This window comes from Haliotis rubra, unplaced genomic scaffold, assembly GCF_003918875.1.
Source record: "Haliotis rubra isolate DU_JTF1 unplaced genomic scaffold, ASM391887v1 Scf11, whole genome shotgun sequence".
Lineage (NCBI taxonomy): Eukaryota > Metazoa > Mollusca > Gastropoda > Lepetellida > Haliotidae > Haliotis > Haliotis rubra.
Window position 1 is genome coordinate 3672285 of NW_025765003.1, and position 20157 is coordinate 3692441.

At 39.3% G+C, this 20157-nt stretch overlaps 1 protein-coding gene across 1 annotated transcript in view; it reads left to right on the top strand.

Annotated features, from left to right (window-relative positions):
• LOC124284898 (C-Maf-inducing protein-like) overlaps positions 1-20157 on the top strand; it is an 85401-nt gene that overhangs the window by 33171 nt on the left and 32073 nt on the right. The window contains exons 5-7 of the mRNA XM_046721031.1: positions 5693-5782; positions 8207-8314; positions 16252-16332. Of these exons, the coding sequence (XP_046576987.1) occupies positions 5693-5782; positions 8207-8314; positions 16252-16332 (279 nt within the window). The remainder of the gene's footprint in view (positions 1-5692; positions 5783-8206; positions 8315-16251; positions 16333-20157) is intronic.

Genomic DNA, 20157 nt, shown 5'->3' on the forward strand with positions numbered 1-20157 from the left:
TACAAAGCAATCTCAGCACTATACTTGTCTTTGTTAAAATATGGGAGTTATAATCTGTGATAAGACCCCACTGTGTTATTGCTTGAATATTGCTAAAAGCGGCATAAAACCCAACTCATTCACTCTGTCCTAACATTGATTTGTGGAATGGGGCCATGACAAGGTACGTGTCATCGTACCCCAATGCACAGATTTGGAATCAATCAGTCGTTCTGCTTCAGTCACAGTAATTTACAGACTGTGACACAGCTGGAAATTGTTAAAAGGGCATAAAACAATATTCACTCACTCACAGTCAGCAGACATACTGGTAAAATGTGTTAACGTTATGAGCAACTAACGCCAGATAGGAAAAGCACCTCCGAAGGCTTGGGAGAGTGGGTTGCCGTCTTGCAGACAGAGGAGGGGAGACATCGATCAGGTGCTATAAACTGGTCTGGTGCCACTTTCACACAATCAATGATAGTGAATGAAGCAGGATGTGAGTTTAAGGAAACATCTGTTGGGTGCTACATACATGGTGTCAGAGTGCCAACCAGCCAACTGATTTAATGCTCTCTCTCTCTGATCGATGCCCATTTGTCTGCAACATGGCAACACAATCTTTGTAACACCCAGACATTTAGCCTGGCTCTCCCTCCCAACTAACTGGAGAATGAGGTCAGGATTCTGATTTCACGTAATTACTCTATCAGGGAAATTTATAATTATTTAAGATTGCATTATTTTTTGTCTCCTAAACCAGTTGTAAATTGTGTACATCTTATTGGGGTGAGATTCATTTGCAATTAATTTTCATCTTTTAGTTAAGCAGGATGGGTAAGGGGGGTTATGTTGGCTGGTAAAGATTTTCATATTTGATTCACAAAATTTCGCTGATGTTAGGTTCAGTGATATTTTCCCAGAATTCTCTCACTGTTTGCATGACATGGTTGCTAGGTGACAAAGTTGTCATTGTCGCCAGATTGTCAAGAACAATACCCAGGTTCATTACCTCTCATTGTTACAAAGTTCATGCCTGGTCTCCTTGTCAGCCCATAGTCCACGCACAGCCTTACCCTTTTGCTCATCATGCTCCTAGGAAATGAAATCCTTCATAGATTCTTCTCTCATACACATGCTAAGGCTTCACTAAAGAATCATTGACAGCAATTCAGTTTGCAGAATTATCCTGCGCCTGAACAAAGTGACGATATGGAAATGACCTCTGTCCTCCATCTGTCTGTTCTTCCTGTTTCCAGAACCCGTGAAGCTCCTGGGTTAGAATGTTGATCTTCAGTAACCCCATGCTTGTCGTAAGAGGCGACTAATGGGATCGGGTGGTCAGGCTCGCTGGCTTGGTTGACACATGTCATCAGTTCTCAATTGTGCAGATCGATGCTCATGCTGTTGTTCACTGGATTGTCTGGTCCAGACTCTATTATTTACAGACCGCCACCATATAGCTGGAATATTGCTGAGTGCAGCGTAATACTAAACTCACTCACTCACTCCTATTTCCAGAACTTTTTCATAAATCCTGAACTATTACTTCATGAAACTTTGTATACACATCAGGAAATCACTGAAATTCGGACATTTGGTAATCGGGGCTGTGTTTTTTTTTACATTTATATCTGTTTCCACGGCTCAGCTTCAAATGATGAGTTCTTTCTGGAGCATGGCTCTTAAACTGCTCAAAGTGTAGTAGAGGAACTCGTACACACTTCAAGCATGCACCTAGCGGATGACTTTTGTTATTCATGAATATTTGAATTTTTAATTTTTGTTTTTCTGTAGAGACAGTTTGGTCTGGGGTTCAAATGGATGTAGGAGAATTTCTTAAGTTTAACTCATTAACTGTAAAATATTTCTTTGTGAGATGCTGTTAGCCCATGAGGCAAGTACTAAACTACAGCATTCTGCTCTTCAGATTTTATTAACAGATTTTTTTGTTTCTGATCCAAGAATAAATTGGAGTCAGGTTCCAATAAGGTGTTTCATTTTGTGAGGCAAAACCATAACTCCATTCAGTAGTATACAATCTTGCTGGGATTTTGGTTGGACATTGTTACAATACATATCCAGCAACTTAGGGACCATTCATAATTTATGGCTAGGGGGTGATGATGATTTTAAGGGGGGTCACCCATTTTGTTGGGGGGTCATCAATTTTTTACACATGTTCCTTGGTGGTGTCAGCAATTTTGTTCATAAAAATATTTAAAATTTATGCTTAAAAAGTATTGGAAGGGAGAGGGGGGTCATTGATTTTGTACATGACATGCAGGGGGGTCACTTACTTTGCACATAAATTTTAGGGGATGTCATTCACATTGTACATGCTTCTCCATAAAAAGCATCATCACCCCACCTGGCCATAAATTATGAACAGTCCCTTATTTCTGTTTTAAGAAAAAAACTAAATGAATTATCAGAGGCCGGACTTGGTGTCTTCGTTGATTGTGTGACATGCCTGGACAGTGTTGGACGTTGCTCATAATGCAGTGTTTATTAGGAAACAAGCATTACTTGCATGTATACATCAGTTCAAGAATTGTTATTCTGTTGGTATTTTGCAGTGGAATAATAAGTGGTAAGACTTTCTCCCGTATCCCCCTAAATTTTAACGATGAGAAAACATATATATATATTCAGGTAGTTTGATTTAAATTTAAGGAGGGGTACGGGCTGATGTCTTTCCTATAACATGTTAACAGCAGAAAACTTAAGCAAAAGCCCTTTTGAGCATAATAAAATGTATTACATTTTTTGTATTTTTGCAATAATTTTAACAGGTGGGGGATATTGATGACTTTTGTCTTCTTTAGAATTTGGATCACATGATTTTCCATGGGGATTCTTTGTTAAGGACAGCAGAAATATTTTTTCATAATTTTGGTGGCAAAATAAGAATATGCCTGTGACCTGCACCACATTGAGCCTTGCTCCATCACCAAGCAGCAAGGACGTATGTAACTGAAATACTGTTGTAACTCATACTAGGACTGTGACCCTATGATGTGTATTTAAGATACCCACATTTTTGTCTAACCTCAGTCGGCTTCTGATAGCCATTCACCAAATGTTTGTAGCATGAACTTGCTCTATGCCGCAATAGGAGCCCTTTGCCGCAATAGGAGCTCTAGATACGAAGCCAACAAAGAGCGTAAAAATCAATAGTGAGACATTACGGTACAAGGCACTTTTTCAATAATTAGGTCAAATCAACAAAATATGTTTTGTAGGACTGTTTTTCTTCCCCTTAGGGGATGGAATATGTCTTTTAAGATGTCATGTTTTCATATATTGCATTGTTTAAGCTTGACCTAGAAATCTATGGGTACCCTAGTAATTAATTTCAAGGGTCCCTGTGGGAAATGTGAGTGTTCTGTAATGTAATGAAATCTTTTGTAGAGAAGTATAAGATTTGATAATAACTTAAATTAGAATACATTTGTCAAGAACTGGATGCAATGAATATGTTTTGTGCATCCCTTGGGATGCAATATTGTGTTTATTTCTGCATCCATTGTACACATTTGTTCTTATTGGATAAATATTTTGTTGTGTAATACTGTATCATATCGTGATTTCATTATCGTTTCATATCTGAACCCAGTTTATCACTACAGCCCTAGTCTCTGCAAACATCATAATTATGTAAAAATACACTTTATGTACATAAAAGGATTCCATGACCAAATATGGGTTGGAATATGTTCCCATCTTGTTTGTCATTAGATGTGACTAAATGGTCAGATTTTGTGCCTTGGTGTTTATATTGTCATAATGCCCTGATGGCGTGAGACATAATATAGATATGTATTGCTGACATGATATATATTGCTGAGTGATAAATCGAACAGCAACCAAAACATTAAAGTGTTTGTGAAAGTCGAAATTACTTTTGCTGCAGTGACTTAGTGTAGCATATAGAATAAAAGTGACTTAATGTAGAATACAGAATAAAAGTGACTTTATGTAGAATATGGAATGAAAGTTTTCATAACTTTCTGGTGGCCATTGGGTAGATGGTTTCATTCTCTATTATAAGCTTGTCCTTTGAAAATTCAAGGGCAGAACTGGTTATCAGTTTCTTTTGCTTGTTGAGTGAGTGTGTTTGGTTTTACACCGCTTTTAGCAGTATTCCTGCAATATCACATCCGGGATCACCAGAAATGGGCTTCACACATTGTACTCATGTGGGAAATAGAACCTAGGCCTTCAGCATGACGAGCAAACACTTTAACCACTAGGCTATCCCATTGCCCCTTTTGCTTGTTGAAGATGTTTAAAATGGAGATCTAATAGCCAGGGTTGGGTGGCTGATTACATGTCAGTGTGATCAGGGGTGAGGACCATTGGTCATACTTTCAGTCACTGGCATGCCTGGTCCATGTTTGTTCTTTGAGATTGCAGGCTGGGACTGGAATATTACTGTTTTTGTGGAACATTATTCACTGTCTGAGTGATGTCGTCTGATCATCAGATCTTTATTAAGTGATGTGACAGGCTGTGAATCCTGCAACACGTTTTTCATGTAACAATCAATGTAAAGTAACACCTGACAGGTATTGATTTGTGAGGATTTCAGGTGTCTGTGCAAGGTGTTACTTCCTAAGATGAGGGCGGGTGTAGCCTAGTGGTTAAAGCGTTCGCTCGTCACGCCGAAGACGTGGGTTCGATTCCCCACATGGGAACAATGTGTGAAGTCCATTTCTGGTGTCCCCTGCCGTGATATTGCTGGAATATTGCTAAAAGTGGCATAAAACCATACTCGCTGACTCACTCTTTAGATGAAGATAACGGTTTATTGTAGATGAAGATGCTGGAAAGGGCCTTCCAAGCGTTTCTTCTACCAAACTATGTCAGTTAAATTGTAGTGAAAACAGGTATACATTATGATGATAAATGTGTAAAGGTTTAGTACGACACAGAGTTAGCAACTGAGCTTGACACAAGATCTTAATTGGGACAATGTCAAAACAAGACAACTGGAAATATTTGGACCTTCGAAGAATATGGTGTAATCATTATAAAGACTGTAGTTGTTGATGGGAAGTCATCTTTTAATTTAATGCAATAATTTTAAGAATATTGTTGTCAAACTTGAAATATATCCCGAAAAGGAGATTGCATTGAGATACTATGGGGAACATGTCTAGCTTGTAACAAGAGGAGTGATATATGATACATATTGTGATTAAAAATTTGTAACATAGTGTACTGCAAGAGGAGTGTATTATGATGTATATTGTAATAGATCATTGGTGTGTGATACATTGTGTGATGCAAGAGGAGTGTATTATGATGTATATTGTAATAGATCATTGGTGTGTTATACATTGTGTGATGCAAGAGGAGTGTATTATGATGTATATTGTAATAGATCATTGGTGTGATACATTGTGTGATGCAAGAGGAGTGTATTATGATGTATATTGTAATAGATCATTGGTGTGTGATACATTGTGTGATACATTGTGTGATGCAAGAGGAGTGTATTATGATGTATATTGCAATAGATCGGTCATAATTCAATATTAAGGTATCAGTTCTGATCACCTTAGCGCTAAGATCGCTTTGTACTATGGTACCCTGGTACTTCTTGTCATGTTAAAGATAGATATAGGATGTCATTTCTATGCTTTCTTTATGTATGTTCCCTTTTTTCTTCCCCTGAGTATACAATATTTTGTCTGTATTGCAGAGTATGATAGATGTCTCACTGACAACCCCTATACAAGATGTCTCCGTGTACCAGTTCCCCCTGGACTTGGTGTCCGAGTTACTACAGCAGGTATGTAAAGTAGAATCATCCAATTACCATCATTTTAGAAATTCCAGGTACCTGAAGGCTCAGGGGCTGTGGGGTAGCGTAGTGGTATAAGTGTTCACGCCAAAGACCAAGGTTTGATTTCCCACATGGGTAAAATGTGTGAAGCCCATTTCTGGTGTCCCCCGCCATGATATTGATGGAATATTGCTAAAAGTAGCGTAAAACTGAACTGAAACTCACCAGAAGGCTCATATACTCGAGGACGGAAAAAAAGCTTTGTGTTCCTAAAACGCATAGCACTTGAATCTTGCGTGGGCATGAACTGCAGGTGCATGTCCTAGCCATGAAGTGGCGAGGTCTCAAAAGGGGGGGGGGGAGATCATAGCTCCCCATAAAATTTAGATTTTTGTTTTCATTTTAGAGCATTTTATCATCATTTGCAAGTCAGATTAGATGAGAGAACATTTATTTTATTTTGTTGTTTCCTTGCGGAAACTACGTTTTTCAGTTACCTGTTGTGTTTTACGATTCATGAGATCACATGTCCACAAGTCATCATCATAATTTTAAAGAAGGATCAACTTAACTTTTACCCAGAGTTTTACATTTTCATAAAGAATTTGGGGAGGTGTGGCACACAACATGGGACTCGAAAGTCTCCAAACTGCGAATAACTATATATTGTATGAATTTCGTGATATACTAGTGTATGGTCATACATGGTTTGGTGTTTTGCACCCTATCTGGCAAGGTTGCTATTTATTAACCTGGGGAAATCCAAGTTTCGGTAATATCACCATATCAAAAAAAGTAACTACCCAGAACACAAAATGCTTTGTGTGCAGATAATATCATGCGTAACATGTAGATTTATTTCGGTGACGCACTCATGTTTTGACGTTAATGAGAACACTGTATACTGTGTACTTATGTCAGAGGGTATAGATTTGGGCCTGTGCTTCACTTCCTGTCTGAGCCTAAATGATAAAATTCATATCCTGTGTGAACTGAGTAATTTCCCTGTTGAACCTGTGTATTTATTTATTGAAATAATAAAATCATATTTAACGAGTGACATTAATCACTTTTGCCTGGACTGCTAAATTAAAATCTCCTCATTCCACAAGGAAGCAATGTGTGGAGGTGATTGTTACTCCCATGCTTGAACATAGTGAGTGAGTGAGTTAGTTTTACGCCACACTTAGCAATATTCCAGCTATATGGTGGTGGTCTGTAAATAATCGAGTCTGGACCAGACAATCCAGTGATCAACAGCATGAGCATCGATCTGCGCAATTGGGAACCGATGACATGTGTCAACCAAGCCAGCACGCCTGACCACCCCATCCCGTTAGTCATCTCTTACGACAAGCATGGGTTACTGAAGGCTCATTCTAACCCAGACCTTCACGGGTAGCTTGAACATAGAATTATGACAGTTGTAGCAGTCTCACTTTCTTTGTGGAATGGTACTCAGAGCCTTGTCCTTCACATATGTGGATTTGATGGCCATAATGACAGATGGTTGGCTGCCTGGAGAGATTTAGCTCATATTGTTCAAAGTGATGAGATGATCTCATTCTACTGGCAAATGGTTTAGCTCACACCAATCCTCAATTTAGATCGAGGCACAACGGAATGCAATCAGCCTGGTCACATGTTGTATATCCCCAGCCTTCATTGGTCTGCTGTTGTCACAGAGGGGACAAAATGGGTGCATTTACTGACCACCTAATACACAGTCCTTAGAACAAGTGTGTGATCACTTGCTCAACTAGATTATGCTTCAAAACCATATAAGGAGGTGTTGTAGCCTCGTTGTTTAAGCTTTTGCTAATGTCAAAAGAACTGGTTTGAATTCTCACATGGGTACACTGGGTGAAGCCGACAGTCTGGCCATCACTGAGACATTGAGACATCAAGACACAATGATAAGTGCTATACTGGAACGCTTATAATATTCTGTTTGGTCACATGCCACTGTGGGTAGCATTTGTCAGGTGTCTCTTACGAAACATTTAATACTAAGCAGACGCCACTTGTTCCCTTACTTCTCTAATACTGGTGTGGGCGGTGGGGTAGCCTAGTGGTTAAAGCATTCGCTTGTCATGCCAAGACCTGGGTTCGATTCTCCACATGGATACCATGTCCATTTCTGGTGTCCCCCGCTGTGATATTGCTGTAATATTGCGTAAAACAGCGTAAGAGCTCAACCCACTCATTCACTCATAGCCTTATATGTTCCCAAAATGTGTGGCTCGCTCACTCTCACTCACTCACTCACTCACTCACTCACTCACTCACTCACTCACTCACTCACTCACTCACTCACTCACTCACTCACTCACTCACTCACTCACTCACTCACACATAGCCTTATGATATGTTCTCAAACGTGAAATATCTGCTTTCATTATCATTAATTTTTTTTTTCTTCTTCCACAGAATTCAGACGTCATCACCAAAGTTGCTCATGAAAATATTATTGTAGCATTGGCACCTCTTCTTGAAAACAATCATCCCACACAAGAAATCTGTGATTTTTTCAGCAAGGTGAGTTTTATTTGACAACTGATTGATATGATGCATATCATTCAAATAACATTTTGGTCAGGTTATTTCACAGATGATATATTTCCAAGTATCATTAAATTGTTTTCTCAGTTAAAACTTTTTTGTCTCATCGACATAGGGTTGTGGGGTTGCGTTGTGTTTACCAGGAACAGTGGCATTTAAATAAATGACCAAAGTTTTAATGAACATGTAATTTAGCATGAGGTTGAGTGTTTCTACTTGGTACCAAGGGTCTGTTCACCTGAGTGGAACAAACATGTGTTACTGTCTCCAATCATGTGTGAGACCCGTGAAGATCCGGGGTAGAATAATAGGTCTTCAGCAACCCATGCTTACCACAAAAGGCGACTATGCTTGTCGTAAGAGGCGACTAACGGGGTCGGGTTGTCAGGCTCGCTGACTTGGTTGACACATGTCATCGGTTCCCAATTGTGCAGATCGATGCTCATGCTGTTGATCACTGGATTGTCTGGTCCAGACTCGATTATTTACAGACCACCGCCATATAGCTGGAATATTGCTGAGTGCGGCATAAAACTCAACTCACTCACTCACTCACTCCAACCATGTGTGACATGTCCAGTATCGTTGTTTTTGACAATGTATATATAAAGGAATAGACAATGCCTTTTAGAAAACTGTCATATGTAACGTATGTTATATTTGGGATTACACTTTCTTAGTAAAGTAAAGATCCTAGTTCCATCTGGGATTTGAACCCACACCTTCAGAGTCAGGCACCCAATCGTCAGTAAAGTACAGATTCTGGTACTTTTGTTGGGTTGAGACCCATCCAGGATTTGAACCCACACCCTCAGATTCAGGCACCTAATGGCCAGCGCACCAAGTCAGCCGTCTAATCCACTTAGCCTCCACGATTTTCATAAACATGGAAGTCGAACAGCTGGTAGTCTAGTGACGGAGTTTAACTCAAGTCCATTCTAATTACAGAAATTTTACTCAGAAAGTGTAATCCCAAATATAACACATGTTAGTTTGAACTCTTTCTCAATGGTATTGTGTATTCATATTATTGTAATAATGTATTAATAATTTTCTTATGGACCCACCTGTTATAAATATACTGTAAGCCATTAAAAACGCAATTTGACATTCATACTTTCTTTACTCACACCAATTTCAACATATATAAACCTAACTGGCAGATATGTTTTAAGTGAACATCTGTGAATAATTTCATCTGAAAATGTCCAGTCAACAACAACATCAGTGACGCAACAACAACAGCAAACAAAGGAGGGGTCACTTGCAGTCAATATCGTGTGTGCCCACCGTGCGCTGCAAGACATGCTCGCAGTCTTTGGGGCATTGAAAGACACACATTTCTCAGGAACAGCTGTTGGATGGTCTGCAGCCTCTGATGGTCTGTGGTCTGATCATGACACCACCCCCTCCAAAACGATCATGTTCAAGGACACAGTTTGGCGCAAGTCTTCCTCCTTTACGTCGATAAATCTGTGGACGTCCATCTGCAAAGGATAAGTTAAACCAGGATTCATCTGACAAAATGACATCTGGCCATGTCCTGTTGCCAAGATTGGCCCCATTTGCTGCCCATCGCTGTCTGGCAAGTCTGTGGCGATGCAATAAGGTTGGACCATGGTACGGGTGACGACACCGGATGTTGAAGGCAGCAAGGCGTCCTTGCACCTTTTTGGGTGCTGAAATGACGTTGACTTGTCCCAATTGTCCTCCTTGCCTCATCATCAGCTGTTTGGAACTGATTTTGCAAGTGTGAAACTCGGATATTGCGGTTTTGTCGAGCTGTTATCACAGGTGGTGCAACCAGGTCGCGGACGATCAGCAACACTTCCGGTAGCCTGCAAACGTTGTCTGAGTCGACTTACAGTGGATGGATGCACATTAAAGTGCCTGGCAATCATCACATCTGAAGCACCTTGGCTGACCATACCGATAACCTGATTCCTTTCGTCTTATGTCAAGTGTGGCATTTTCTCAAAGTGATTGAGTTCCACAATTCCTTGTGCTTTTTACAGGGCCTGGGTGCAGGTAATGCATGTGCACAACGTGTTTCATGAATGTGGTTGTGTTTACGAGAAATGTCAAAGGTTCAGTTTTAAGTATCAAAGTTCATGTGAGAGGAATGCTCCGGGACTCGAACTCGAAATGGGCCAGAATAACAGCCTTTTATCCCTACATCCTCTGTATCGCAGGCAAAAATCTTCAATAGAACTTTTGTGAGTTTCAGGACAACAAATACCAATTGCGTTTTTAATGGCTTACAGTATATATTACAGTGTGCGCAGTACATGTATTGCTTAAAGGGCTTAATATCAAGATCATGGCAGGTTACTTATGTATTAAACATGTGTTTCAAATTAGATTTTGTTGCTACTGGCTTAATATGAAGTGTATTATCTGAAGGTCTTAATATAAAGCGTTTTACAATATACAAAAATACATAAATAATGGTCTTCAGAAAAAAAGTTTATTGCATAAGGTGAAAGATGAACTTTTGTGAATACATTGTTGTAAACATGTTAACATGTTCAAGAACAATGCTTATTGCACTGGGTACAATATGAAGTGTAGTGTTGGAAGTGTGGGATATTGAGTATATAGCACAGGCATTCTATTAAGCCTACAGAACCAGGGCATGATATGATTTGTATTGCAGAAGGGCATGAAATAATTGTTATGTGTCTGACACTGTCCTTCATGGTCTTGTTGCAGCGCTAGCCAGGGGCTATTGTCTCTGGCCTGTCTACAGCAATTAAAACAAAATGGCCAACAGCGGAAATTATTCTCCAAGGGTACTTGGTGCCTTTCACAATTGATTTCTATAACTGTTATCAAATAAAAAACTTTTATGTCATTCTCTGAGAATATTGGGGTTGACTTAGCTACAGTTTGATCACACGATTTTTAGGGCAATGTTATCAATGTCAGCATCATCTGGGCCTGAATGTGATGAATGCATTTATGTGTGCACCGGAGATAGTATCCTAGTTCACTTCTCTCAGGTGAAGGTAAAACGTTTATATTCCTTCTGGTAATGGGGATGTTGGTTCAGAATTTACACTGCAATGTGAAGAACAAAAACATCATGCCAGACATTTTATTGACTTTCTGTGATCTGTAGACAAAGGAAGCTGTGATTAATAGAGAAGAACAAATAAACAGTGCCACAGGCCTCAGCCTCCTTCCATGACAGACATCGGAAATGGTTTCAAGTTGTCTTATCTTGTAGAAAGTAGGATTGCATCAAAGCATAGATTTCAGGAAATCCCTGATTCAATATGTCTGTGATAAGTAATAATGTGTTGTGGCTGAGATAATGATTGAATGTGTGGAAGGAAATGGTCAAATAAAGAATTGTGACAGACTGTTTTCACAATTACAGAGCAGTCAGTTTTCATTTTCATCAAGATCATTTTGATCCCTGGCACTCATAGTTTTCTAGAACAGTTATGGATAATACAATTCTACAATGTACATTGTGCTTTGATCGTCAAGTATATGAGCGTGTGTGTGGACTGGTTTTAAGATGGTGTATTGGATTGGTAGATGGAGGAATTCAAATTGAGGTATTGATTAAATAATCTTAACCAATCAGTGAAAAAGTTATGCTATATTTCACTGCCTTTATTTAAGATGATTTCCTGGTTCTCTCAGATAGGAATATTTTCTATCCATTTAATATTTATACATCAAACATCTGTATCTGATTTCTTTGCTGTGATCAGTGTCATGATGACAGCGTTGAAATTGAACACAATCTTGTTTTAGCAAAATCATGTGCCACCAAAATATTGAGCTAAGTTCCTGGCCAGATAGAGATACAATATCAATATATCTAATGGCAATTCTTTCTGAGGACATCCCAAGAGTGCATCTGCAATGTTCAGAACTGTTTTAAATGGCAATCCAGGCTTCAGGGAGTAGATGATTCAAAATTGATATTTGATGTTGAACTATGTTAATTGATGGCAAGGTGATGTAGGAAAACAGAGATGAGTAGGCTTGCTGAAATGCCAGTTTAAGGTTAAACTTGGCATCTGTTACTAGATATCATTGACAATTCCGCAGGGTACAATCGAAAGTTCTCTAATCTTGTCCAGGGAGGAATGAGTTGAACCTTGGTGAAGTACGTATTAATTGATTATAATGTTTGATGATTTTCTGAGTTTAAACTGTTTCATGACTTCTCTGGAGACGTAACTGATGTAGGTGATCAGTGTTGGTATGTCCAACTGGGGACAGTCTTTGAAGACCTTGACACAGACATCTTATGTGGAATTAGTTCTTTCATGCGTAGAATGAAAGATTCTTTCATTAATAAAACAATTCTTTGAAATAATCTAGATATGAAAAATTGCTTAAATATGAAAAAAAAATGCTTAAAGGGAACTATACATTTTTTGTTTGCACAGCTGAAAGTACAAGTAAGAAGGTCATTTTGCATGGTCCTCAAGGCCCCAAAGACATTATGCTTGAGGTTTGTCTAGAACACCCCTGTATTGCAACATATTGAAAATGTATTTTGAGATGTGCTTCAGAGCAGTGCACATCAAGTAACCACAAATTAGTTTCTGCTTTTAGGCAGAATGCAATATTATGCAGGCAATTATACTGCCTTCAAAAACCAATGCATTGGTGTCAAGGGAATATTCTATCAGGTGTATTTAAGGAAACAGAAACTAAGAATATCTAATATGCCACAAGAATTGTGACCAACAGTTACAGCGGGATTTGCTGGTCATGGTTTTCACTCATTATTACGTTATCATGATTCTCTCATTATCGTCTTCGTTTTGTTTCCACTGTAACCTTGCTTTTTGGTTTCACCAAAGTGGTAAACATCTATGACTGGCTTTTCTCACATAATGTTTATAAGCAAAGATATAACTGAAGAGGCTGTTATGGAACTATAACTGAACAGGCTGGGACATAAATAAACAGGAATAGATGTAACTCAACAAGCTGCAATACAACTGAACAAGAAGGGATATAACCTAACAAGCTGGGATATAACTGAACATGCTGGGATATAAATAAACAAGTTGGGATTTAACTGAACAGGTTGGGATATAAATAAACAAGTTGGGATATAACTGAACGGGTTGGGATATACATAAACAAGTTGGGATGTATCTGAACAGGAATAGATGTAACTTGTCAAGCTGCAATACAACTGAACGAGAAGGGATATAACCTAACAAGCTGGGATATAACTGAACAGGCTGGGATATAAATAAACAAGTTGGGATGTATCTGAACAGGGTTAGATGTTATTCAACAAGCTGCAATACAACAGAACAAGAAGGGATATAACCTAACAAGCTGGGATATAACTGAACAGGCTCGGATATAATAAACAAGCTGGGATATAACTGAACAGACTGGGATATAAATAAACAAGTTGGGATGTATCTGAACAGGGTTAGATGTTACTCAACAAGCTGCAGTACAACTGAACAAGAAGGGATATAACCTACCTGGCTGGGATGTAACCGAAGATCAAGTATATAATTGAAGCAGCTGGGATATAGCTGAAGAAGATGGCATATAACTGAATATGGGGGGATTTATCGGAAAACATGTTGATATAAATGAAGAAGCTGGGAAGTAACAGAACAGGCTGGGATATAACGGAACAGGCTGGGATGTAATATACATGTATTGACATGTAACTCAACAGGCTGTGATATTCTGAAATTGTGTTGAAAGTGACATTCAGCCCATCTAATTCATTTGAAAATGTATGGAAAACCCTTAGGAAAATAATGATATCACTTCCATTTACGAGTGATGCATATTCAGATACTTCATAACTCAAGCATAAATGGAATGAAATCCCACCTTTGTTTCTCAGAAGCTTGATTAGGAAAGTTATTACTCTATGATACCAGTAACCAGAGGAAGCATTTCCACAGTTGAGATAATGAGTCTGTGTATGCTTATTTACACTGCTGCATGCTAAGAGATGTACATGCATTAATGATAGCTAAAAACCATACCTTTGTGTTGATTTACGGCTGATTTGATGCTTACTGTGCCAGCCATGGATTTGACTCGAAGCATGTCTGTAAATTGTGTTAAATAGATTGACTAAATCAATACTATCACACACTTGGTATTGGCTGCTGTCTGCTTCCTGAGATTTGGTCGGAAGTTGTGGTGGCTTAGCTGCTATTGGAGGTCTATCAACTGCTGTGGTCATCGTGGCCCATCTACCACTGATGGCCTATATACTGCTGTAGTCATCGTGGCCCATCTACCACTGATGGCCTATCTACTGCTACAGTCATCGTGGCCCATCTACCACTGAGGGCCTATCTACTGTCATCGCGTGGCTGCAGTCATCAACTGCGTGGCCCATCTACCACTGATGGCCTATATGCTGCTGCAGTCATCGTGGCCCATCTACCACTGATGGCCTATATACTGCTACAGTCATCGTGGCTCACCTACCACTAAGGGCCTATCTACTGTTGCAGTCTTAGTGGCCCATCTGCTACCTCGGGCCATTCTACTGCTGCAGTCATGGTGCCCAAACTGCTACTGAGGGCCTATCTACTGCTGCAGTCATTGTGGCCCATCTGCTACTGGGGGCCTCTCTAATACTGCGATTATATGGTGTCATAGTGATCCATGTCGACTAGCGGCTTGTCCATAGGGATCATGATGACCCTTCTGTTACCGGTGGCCTGTCTGATGGAGTCTTTGTAGCCCATCTGCTACTTGGGGCCTGTTGTCCTCTGGGGTCATAGGGGCCCAACAGTTACTGGTGGCCCATCTTATGCAGACATGGTTGGCCATGCTAATGCTGAAGAGTCTTATACATAACTGATCTGTGACAATGGCATTTCAGTCCATAATGAAGAAGTGTTGTATGTCATACACTCTGACACATAGAGGTTTGATTTGCTCATGATAATGAGGTGGTGGAGTAGCCAAGCGGTGTCTCATCACACCAAAGGGTTTAAAGACCCATGTGACTTAATCGTATTCGTTACGAAAAAAACCCACAAAACATGCAACTATGATAGCAGTAAAAACATACAAACTTAAATAAATTTAAATAGCATTTTAACCATACACAATACATTTTATTCAGGAGCAAGCTATATGTGGATTCTTAATACTGATTTAGGTGAGTACAATGTTAATAACAAGTTCTTAGAATATCCATATATTTTTTATTAAGTATGAAAATTATTTGGAAAAGTTAATACTAATTTTGGCAAATATTACAAATTTTTTGCCAAAATACTAATTGGGCTAAATTAGGGTTGGCATCTCTGGATTTAGTTCCCTCTAACGTGTGGAGCCAGTTCTTGGCATCAAGTGCAATGTCATGACTGGAAGGGCGTGTGAACCAAGCACCTGTATGGTAGCCCATGGCTGCTATATCTTTTCTTTGGTTAGTTAAATAGAATCGTTAGAAATAAAATAAATAAATAGAATAAACGTTAGCTAACTTACTTTTCTGCCCATGGAGATATAATATTGTTATTTTGCAGTCAAATACGAAAGTTTAAAACAGGAATTTCCTGCCTGAATGGTCCCTGGCTCATTTCTGATTTCAGAGGTGTAATGTAACGTTTGTTGTGCTTCTTGTGGTCTCTTGCCATGAGTTCTGCATGTAACAAAAATCTGTTTGATACTGAATCAGACTGACATTCTAACCATGTTGAAACTTGAAATTTCTTTCTCACCTACCAGATTTCTCCTTGCATCAGGTGGTATAGAAACACTGAACTACTAAAATTCAAACTGACTAGTATACGCATCCAGCAAACTCTGCTGGTGAACAATTTCTTGTACTGTCGAGACATACTTTACACACTGGACTTGAATTTTGTGAAAAGCAGTGTAAGGCTTCACTCACATAATCCTGACATGACTAATTTCTCGATATTTTCTTTCAGCACTGTAAAAACAGTCCCCGGTCAAGCATAGTGATAGAGCTGTTCACCCCTGTGGTTCAAAGGATATTAAAACACAATATGGTGAGTACACTGAATACCATACTTATTCTAATAAAAAACAAATATCTGTAAGCTATGGGATATAAGCTGGGAGACCTATATTCCCTCTAAAGGCCAGGCTCATTTCAATACCTTCTTTACAATTTTTTGTCAGAATATTGAAAGGCAGGATAAAAATTTAATAAATTAACTAACACTTACAGAAATGTAAATAGTGCCTGCACAATTGCAGATATATTATTGCATTGAGCCCATATTTTTTTATTGATTCTTTTGAAGGCCAAACTGTATGATCTTTTATCTCCAGATCAAGTCTTTTCTTGAGCCTGGAGGAGAGATCAAACATGACAATGAAATTTTAGTTTTTTAGATTTGGGATATCAGATATACTTGACATTATTTCTTTTGAACCCGTGAAGATCCGGGTTAGAATTGATCTTCAGTAACCCATGCTTGTCGTAAGAGGCTGCTAACGGGATCGGGTGGTCAGGCTCGCTGACTTGGTTGACACATGTCATCGGTTCCCAATTGCACAGATCGATGCTCATGATGTTGATCACTGGATTGTCTTGTCCAGACTTGATTATTTACAGACCGCCGCCATATAGCTGGAATATTGCTGAGTGCGGCGTAAAACTAACTCATTCCCTCACTCACTATTTCTTTGGAAATCACTAAACATAAGAGAAAAATGCTGAAATAGATATTTGTGAATAAATAATTCCAGAAGGCCTGGCAATCTTGTGTTGCTTGGCAATCAGATTATATGGTGCCTGTAGATGTGTTCTCAGGGAATGTGATCTGTCTTTGTAATTACCTCACAAACGTTGGATATCAAGAAACACGATTTACGTCAAAACGGAATAAGAGAGATGTAACAAGTCGTTGTCACTGACATGTCCAGCTGATTAGTCCTGCTGGGAAGTCTTTGCCTTGTACCATCCCTGTGGTAACTCAGTCCCGTTCTTTGGGACATACGCCATATCCTGTCATTTACATTATGAATAACTCTCACCTAAAGTATGACAAAGGGCTTGTCCCTTCACCCACAGTAAAACACAGCACACTACTCTGGCAGGGCATGTCCTCTCATCTACAGTGTGACACACCACTCTGGCAGGGCTTGTCCTCTCACCTACAGTGTGATACACCACTCTGGAAGGGCCTGTCCTCTCACCTACAGTGTGACATGCCACTCTGGCAGGGCTTGTCCTCTCACCTACAGTGTGACACACCACTCTGGAAGGGCCTGTCCTCTCACCTACAGTGTCACATACACCACTCTGGAATGGCCTGTCCTCTCACCTACAGTGTGACACACCTCTCTGGAAGGACATGTCCTCTCACCTATAGTATACTGTAATAATCCATCAGGGCATGAATTCTCACCTACAGTGTGACACACCACTCTGGCAGGGCATGTTCCCTCCTCTACAGCATGACACAGCTCTGGCAGGGCATGTCCTTTCACCAAGACTGTGACACATCAAACTGATAGGCAAGTCTTCTCACCTGCAGTGTGATATACCCCTCTGACAGGGCAAGTTTTCTCACCTACAGTGTGACAAACACACACACACACACACACACACAGAGTTCTTTCTCCTACAGCGTGACACTCGATACAGTTCAGTCATCTACTCTGACATTGCTGCTTATTTAAAATAACGACCGTCCTAATCTCCTTACATGACAAAGACTTGTCATAGTTGTACTTGAGGTGGTCTATTTCAAGAATTGGAGATTTCTGAAGAGACCAGAAAGGTTGCCTTCATATTGGATATAATTATGCCTGTGGTCTTAATAAAGAGATTAGGGTATTTACAGACCAGTACCCACTGCAGGGCAATGTGACTGACTTGCCAAGAAGAATGAGCATTTTCCTCTTTGTGTCTTGCAGACAGTGGTATTCACACCATCCAGCAACAAATGTTATCAACACCATGAAGATTTCTTTGAGTTCAAATTTATTACAGATCCATTTGTATATATGAGTACCAAATTGAAATGTGAAGGAGCTGTGTTCTGTCTTCCATTTTCTGCATTTTATGTGATCTCCGGTGTCTGTCACAGAATTTCTGCCTTTTGGTAGTACGCACTTGATGCCTTTAAGCTGTAGAATGTAGAATAAAAGTGAAATATGAGGTAAAGATCATCATGGTGATTGTCTTACCAATTCATGGTATATTTTGACTGCCAGTGTCAGTATGGGCTAAGTATTACATAGTTAATATAAAACGTCAAACAGGCTTGGTAGAGGCCATGATACATGCTTAGCATTGTGGCTTTTATTGACTGTCTTACTACCCGAGCAGTTCATGGCTTTTAGGGAGCGGTTGGGTAGCCTAGTGGTTAAAGCGTTGGCTCGTCATGCCGAAGACCCGGGTTTGAATCCCCACATGGGTACAATGTGTGAAGCCCATTTCTGGTGTCCCCCGCCTGGATGTTGCTGGAATATTGCTAAAAGCGGCGTAAATCCAAACTCAGTCAGTCAGTCAGTCATGGCTTTTAGAAGCCATCTGGAAAGTATAGCAATCCATGGTATTGGACCAAGCATTACAAGGTTTGTATAAACCATTTCACTGGGCCTGTATCGTGTAGTTAGTGTTAGTCATCATACTGGCATAAAGTTATATTAGCTAACAGCGCACTAGATCATCATTGATTGGTCAGTATTGACCATGACACTGGACAAGTATTACATGGCTTATATTAGGTAACAGTATACTAGATGATCCTTGATTGGTCAGTATTGACCACGACACTGGACAAGTATTTAATACATGGATTGTATTAAGTAACAGTGTATTAGATCATCAGTGATTGGTCAGCGTTGACCATGACATTGGACAAGTACTATATGGTTTATATTAGCTAACAGTGTACTAGATCATCATTGATTGGTCAGTATTGACCATGACACTGGGCAAGTATTTAATACATGGCTTGTATTAGGTAACAGTGTACTAGATGATCATTGATTGGTCAGTATTGACCATAACATTGGTCAATTATTACATAGCTTATATTAGCTAACAGTTTACAAGATCATCATTGATTGGTCAACGTTGACCGTAACATTGGTCAATTATGACATAGCTTATATTAGCTAACAGTTTACAAGATCATCAGTGATTGGTCAGCGTTGACCATGACATTGGACAAGTACTATATGGTTTATATTAGCTAACAGTTTACAAGATCATCATTGATTGGTCAGTATTGACCATAACACTGGTCAATTATGACATAGCTTATATTAGCTAACAGTTTACAAGATCATCAGTGATTGGTCAGCGTTGACCATGACATTGGACAAGTACTATATGGTTTATATTAGCTAACAGTGTACTAGATCATCATTGATTGGTCAGTATTGACCATGACACTGGGCAAGTATTTAATACATGGCTTGTATTAGGTAACAGTGTACTAGATGATCATTGATTGGTCAGTATTGACCATAACATTGGTCAATTATTACATAGCTTATATTAGCTAACAGTTTACAAGATCATCATTGATTGGTCAACGTTGACCGTAACATTGGTCAATTATGACATAGCTTATATTAGCTAACAGTTTACAAGATCATCAGTGATTGGTCAGCGTTGACCATGACATTGGACAAGTACTATATGGTTTATATTAGCTAACAGTTTACAAGATCATCATTGATTGGTCAGTATTGACCATAACACTGGTCAATTATGACATAGCTTATATTAGCTAACAGTTTACAAGATCATCAGTGATTGGTCAGCGTTGACCATGACATTGGACAAGTACTATATGGTTTATATTAGCTAACAGTGTACTAGATCATCATTGCTTGGTCAGTAGTAG